The 6,000-nt window shown below is 53.2% G+C and overlaps 1 protein-coding gene across 1 annotated transcript in view; it reads right to left on the reverse strand.

The window, feature by feature from the left end:
* SVEP1 (sushi, von Willebrand factor type A, EGF and pentraxin domain containing 1) overlaps window positions 1-3,955 on the reverse strand; it is a 163,125-nt gene extending 159,170 nt beyond the window's left edge. The window contains exon 1 of the mRNA XM_054031824.1: window positions 3,034-3,955. Coding sequence (XP_053887799.1) covers window positions 3,034-3,537 — 504 coding nt within the window. The 5' untranslated portion in view covers window positions 3,538-3,955. The remainder of the gene's footprint in view (window positions 1-3,033) is intronic.
* Window positions 3,956-6,000: the final 2,045 nt, after the last annotated feature.

Below are 6,000 nucleotides of genomic sequence, written 5' to 3' on the forward strand. Positions count from 1 at the left end.
TTCTTTTTAAAGTGTGATTTCCATATACAACACTAAGGCACACTAGAAAGTGAACATCATATTCTATTATCAAATATGGGGAGCAGAAGGAGGGAATAATTTAACCTGTCAGTCCTGAGCCCCACACTGGGTCAAATCCTTATTCATTTCCTATTAAAGCAAAATTCCTACTGAAATCACTAATGATCTATTTAGATAATCTGTCAAAAACTCAGGTACAGGAAATAGAGAAGCTATTAAGTCTTACCTGCTCTTCAATAATTAAAATGTTTACCTACATACAGTATAGAAATATGTTTTGCTTTGTGTATCTAGACAGATATAGGGATAGGATAAATTCTTCAGAGCATCCAAGTCCCATTTTCAAAAATTACTTAGACAACTTAGGCACTTAGCATACTTCTACACTGCAAAACAAATAAAAACACACTGTGGCAGTTGTATGGGTGGGTATGCATACAGGTGGATGTCCAGTAGGTGTGAGCCTGGTGGCTGTGTGCACGGGTGTGCACCCAGTAGGTGGGTGCCCGGTGAGGTAGGAGGGTCTCAGATTTCGGGAACCAGCCCAAGAGGGAATGTCCACACAGCTATTTTTCACTCTGTAGAGTGAGTCAGTTGACTCGGACTCTGAGAGTCACTGCTCGGTGGGATTTTTTTTTCCCAGTATAGATGTATCCTTAGATGCTTAAGTCACCTCCTAAATGGGACTTAGAAGCCTAAGGTGCTCAGTTAGGTGCTTTTGAAAATTTTACTCATGATGTGTACTTCAACATAACAGAAAATCAGATAGATGTATGTGTAAATGTTAATATACATATGTAGATATATGTAATTATGGATATTATCTACACAGTATACTGTATTATTTATGTTACAGTAGTGTCTATGAGCCCCAGTGATGGTCCAGAGCCCCTTACACAAATGAATGCACATGCTTCAAATCAATGAGTTTATACACACAGAGACATCCATACTTGTGGAAACCACATAGTAATTAGTCCTAAATGAGTTCAGAATTACTGTCATTGTGGGTATATATATCACCCATACTCACTCGTGTGTGCACGCAGACGGGAAATCCTAGCCCTACTGAAGTCCATGAGAGTTTTGCCATTCACTTTAGTGGGTCAAAGATTTCATCCATAACATTTTAGATAGTTTACAAACATGACGTGTTATATGAACAAGTTCTATTTTACATAAGAATAAATGAGTTCTATGTATAACAACACATGAACAGCATCTAGTGAGGAAGAAAACATGTACCTATGTTAAGTGATGGTAGATTTCGTAGATTTCTTAGGGTGTGGATGTGCATAATGTACTGTATTTGTGTATACTGTATACAACCTCCAATGAGTTTATATTGAATATACTGTCTGCAGTGTGTACAGGTGTGTACACATTGAAGGTGGGTGTGCCCAGAAGATATGTGTCCAGGTGGGTGGATATATGTGTGTCTAGTGGGGGTGCACACAGGTAGGTGTGGGCCTGGTGGGTGTGCGTGCACAGGTGAGTGGGCGCCCGCTGGCTGTGTGCTCACAGGGTGGGTGCCTGGTAGGTGTGTGCCCACTGGCTGTGCGCCCAGGGGATGGGTGACCGGTAGGTGTGTGCCCGGGGGCTGTGTGCCCAAGGGGTGTGTGCCTGGTAGGTGTGTGCCCAGGGGCTGTCTGCCCAGAGGGTAGGTGCACACCCAGGTGAGTGGGTGCCTGGTAGGTGTGTGCCCGGTGGCTGTGCGCTCAGGGGGTGGGTGCCTGGTAGGTGTGTGCCCGGTGGCTGTGCGCTCAGGGGGTGGGTGCCTGGTAGGTGTGTGCCCGATGGCTGTGCGCTGAGGGGGTGTGTGCCCGCTGGCTAGGTGCTCAGGAGGTGGGTGCCTGGTAGGTGTGTGCCCGGTGGCTGTGTGCTCGGGGGAGGGAGGGTGCCTGGTAGGTGTGTGCCCAGTGGCTATGCGCTCAAGGGGTGGGTGCCTGGTAGGTGTGTGCCCACTGGCTGTGCGCTCAAGGGGTGGGTGCCTGGTAGGTGTGTGCCCACTGGCTGTGCGCTCAGAGGGTGGGTGCCTGATCGGTGTGTGCCCGGTGGCTGTGCGCTCAGGGGGTGGGTGCCTGGCAGGTGTGTGCCCGGTGGCTGTGCGCCCAGGGGGTGGGTGCCTGATAGGTGTGTGCCCGGTGGCTGTGCGCTCAGGGGGTGGGTGCCTGGTAGGTGTGTGCCCGGTGGCTGTGTGCTCAGGGGGTGTGTGCCTGGTAGGTGTGTGCCTGGTGGCTGTGGGCCCAGGGGGTGTGTGCCTGGTAGGTGTGTGCCTGGTGGCTGTGCGCCCGTGGGTGTATGCCCGGTAGGTGGGTGCCCGGTGGCTGTGCGCTCAGGGGGTGTGTGCCTGGTAGGTGTGTGCCCGGTGGCTGTGTGCCCAGGGGGTGTGTGCCTGATAGGTGTGTGCCCGGTGGCTGTGCGCCCAGGGGATGGGTGCCCAGTAGGTGTGTGCCTGGGGGCTGTGCGCTCAGGGGGTGTGTGCCCGGGGGCTGTGTGCCCAAGGGGTGGGTGCCTGGTAGGCGTGTGCCCACTGGCTGTGCGCCCAGGGGATGGGTGCCCAGTAGGTGTGTGCCCGGGGACTGTGTGCCCAAGGGGTGTGTGCCTGGTAGGTGTGTGCCCAGGGGCTGTCTGCCCAGAGGGTAGGTGCACACCCAGGTGAGTGGGTGCCTGGTAGGTGTGTGCCCGGTGGCTGTGCGCCCAGGGGGTGGGTGCCTGGTAGGTGTGTGCCCGGTGGCTGTGTGCTCAGGGGGTGTGTGCCTGGTAGGTGTGTGCCCGGTGGCTGTGCGCCCAGGGGATGGGTGCCCAGTAGGTGTGTGCTCGGGAGCTGTGCGCTCAGGGTGTGTGTGCCCGGGGGCTGTGTGCCCAAGGGGTGGGTGCCTGGTAGGTGTGTGCCCGGTGGCTGTGCGCCCAGGGGATGGGTGCCCAGTAGGTGTGTGCCCGCTGGCTGTGCGCTCAGGGGGTGTGTGCCCGGGGGCTGTGTGCCCAAGGGGTGGGTGCCCGGTCCCTTACCGCCGCCTGCTGGAAGGCGCCCTTGGTGTAGGTGCCGCCGCCGCGGTAGGCGATGGCCGGGATCTCGCGGCTGAGCAGCGCGCACTTGTGCTGGCGCGCCCGGCGCTGGGAGATGTAGTCCACGCGCGGCACCACGTTGCTCTTGGAGGAGAAGGTGACGATGGCCACGCGCGTGGCGGCCGGCACCACGGGGAAGTCGGAGAGCAGCTTCTTGACGAAGCGCAGCTCGCTGAGGAAGTTGGCGGGCCCCACGCTCGAGGACTCGTCCACCAGGAAGACCAGCTCCAGCCGCCCGCTGCGCTCCCGCAGCCGCCGCACCTGGCGCTTGAAGGAGCGGCCCAGCCTCTCCACCTTGGCGGCCGTGGTGTCCGGCGGCGGCGGCGGCTGCAGGGCCACCCGCGAGGCGGCCAGGGCGAGGGCGGTGAAGTTGAGCGGGGGCTGCGGAGCGCCCGCCCAGCCCAGCGCCAGGCCCCCCCAGCAGCAGAGAGCCAGCAGGGGCCACATGGTCCGGGCCCCCGCCCCGGGCAGAGCGCAGCCGGCGGGGACTCCGCGCTCGGCTCCGGGCGCCGCGCCCTGGCCGGGGATCAGCTCCCGGCGCTCTGCCCCATTCACAGCAGGACGCGCGGCAGCCCCGGTCTCTGGCACTCGCGGCTGCAAAGGGACGGGTCCCCGTCGGTGCTCGCTCGCTGCCTCTCGCCGCCTACTGCGGGGTGGAAGGGAAGGGGGCAGGCGAGATCAGCGGCTCTTCTCCCGGCTCTCCCCTCCCCTGGGCTCCAGTTGCTGCTGACTGGATTCCAGGGCACCAGAGCCCCCAGCGCGCTCAGCCTGTCCGCATTCCCAAAGCAAACGCAGCGGCACCGAGAGCCCTGATTGATCCCATATGTCTGGCGTGCAGCGGCGCAGGCAGGCGCTGGGGGATGAATCCGGATACCAGGAGTGCCACGCTCATTGGAAACACGGTGTGGAGAAATGACGCCCAGCTCGGGGGAGAGGAGGGAACAAGTTTCAGGCCCCCTTAACGCCTTCCCCTTTAGAGGCATGAGCACTACTATTGTCACCCGAAAATGTTTTGTTGTGAAAGATGGATGGTTGGCCACGGGACTTGAACCTATACCACCTAAATCCAGTTCCTAGCTCTGTTACAGCTACCCTGTGAACTTGAGCAAGTCATTTAAAGCTGTCTGTGACTCAGTTTCCCCAAATACTATAGAAATAAATACTCCATTAATGGTTGTGGGGTCCTCAGATAGTAGGGCGTATGGGACCATATACATACCTAGACAGACATATCTTTAGAACACCGTCTTAACCTATTTGAAGTGAAAAAGATTCCCATGGGGTAAGTAAGAAGCCAATAACAGATTGTAGGGGTTCTGCAGCTTTTCTAGTCTGTGGACCAGTTTGTTAGAGAGAGATACTCCCCTGACAGAGTATTGTCCTTTCCTACATCCAATGAGCTTCCATAGATTGTTGGAATCTTGTATTGGTTCACATGGTTCATTTATTTAGTCTCCTTTTCACTTTCCACTAGGTGCAATTAAATATGAGCATGTACCTGGTGCATTTACAACTCAACTCCCTCATTTACATTTAGTCATTATCAACTGCAGTATTCTAGTGGCAATATTGTCCCTTCACTGGTGGCGCTACTGATAGGAAATTGATGGCACTGGTGCTCTCATGAGATTGGGTCAGGACAAATTATTTTGTAAACGGGAAGGGAGACTGCACTGACAGAGGTTATCACTGGATTAGAAAAACTTTTTAGAATGAAAGTGCCGCATAAATGCAAATATCTGTTATTCTTTCATTCATACAGTATTTTTCAACCTAAAATGCTTCACAAACACACAGTTTGTACATACAACCACTTTAACACTGAAATACAACCACCTCTGTAACAGCTACCAGACAGACATTTGCCACACAGCATGCTATATACCAAGTATTGGCTTCCAGCAGTGTTCATTGACTTGCTTTAGCAGGCAGAGGTCCGCACCTCGTCAAAACCCACAGTGGGCACTAAAGACTTGTCTATACAGTGTGGTTAATCTGCAGCTTTGTGAGTTAATCCACTTTTAAAAGACTTATCTACACACAACAAAATTCATGGTAGTGCACCAACTCTGCATTTATCACAAACGATGGCATTCTCTTTCAAAGTGAACTAACTGTGCTGCAAAGCGAGTTAGTCTGTTCTATCATTTGTGTGTATACAATGCTGCTGCGAACTACTTTGGCAGTCTTCCAGTAGCTTCCCCCCCACCCCTCCCGAGGGAGACCGTATCAAAAGCTTTGCTAAAGTCAAGATATATCACAATCACTGCTTCCCCATATCCACAGAGCCAGTTAGCTCATAGAAGGCAATCAGGTTGGTCAGGCATGACTTGCCCTTGGCAAATCCACGTTGACTGTTCCTGATCACCTTCCACTTTGTTGCTGCCTAGGCCAGTGTCTTTTGTTCCTGTCAGGCTGGTCTGGGTTTGTCCTAGACATGCCCTGATGAGGTGTGAACTGCCCCTCTCCTTCTGGAGAGTTTTTGCCTGGGCTTACTTTAAGCCATGAAGACACATTTTCACCATCAGAACTATATACATGAAATTACAACCTATAACATCACTATAACAACAATGTTCATTACATCATGAGCCTTCCAAAGACACCCGACATGACAAACTTTGCATTGGATACCACACAATCCTATTATAAGGATGAATATGGGGGAGCAGGGTGTTTCCCCGAGTTACAGAACATCACGTTAGCATTCTGACTACATGTAAAGCCACAGAGAGTACAGCGCTCCTATACATGCCCTGTAACATACATTCTTGCAGATGGTAACACTGTGCTTCAGGCAATCATTGCAGATCTGTATCTATCTTTCTTTGCGATTTAAATGTGGCTGCAGAGGAGATAAAGCAAAATCTAATGCTGAGAAATTGTTCAGTTTTTGTTTGAAGATTATGA

Source organism: Malaclemys terrapin, chromosome 6 (assembly GCF_027887155.1).
Source record: "Malaclemys terrapin pileata isolate rMalTer1 chromosome 6, rMalTer1.hap1, whole genome shotgun sequence".
In the NCBI taxonomy this organism is placed as follows: Eukaryota; Metazoa; Chordata; order Testudines; family Emydidae; genus Malaclemys; species Malaclemys terrapin.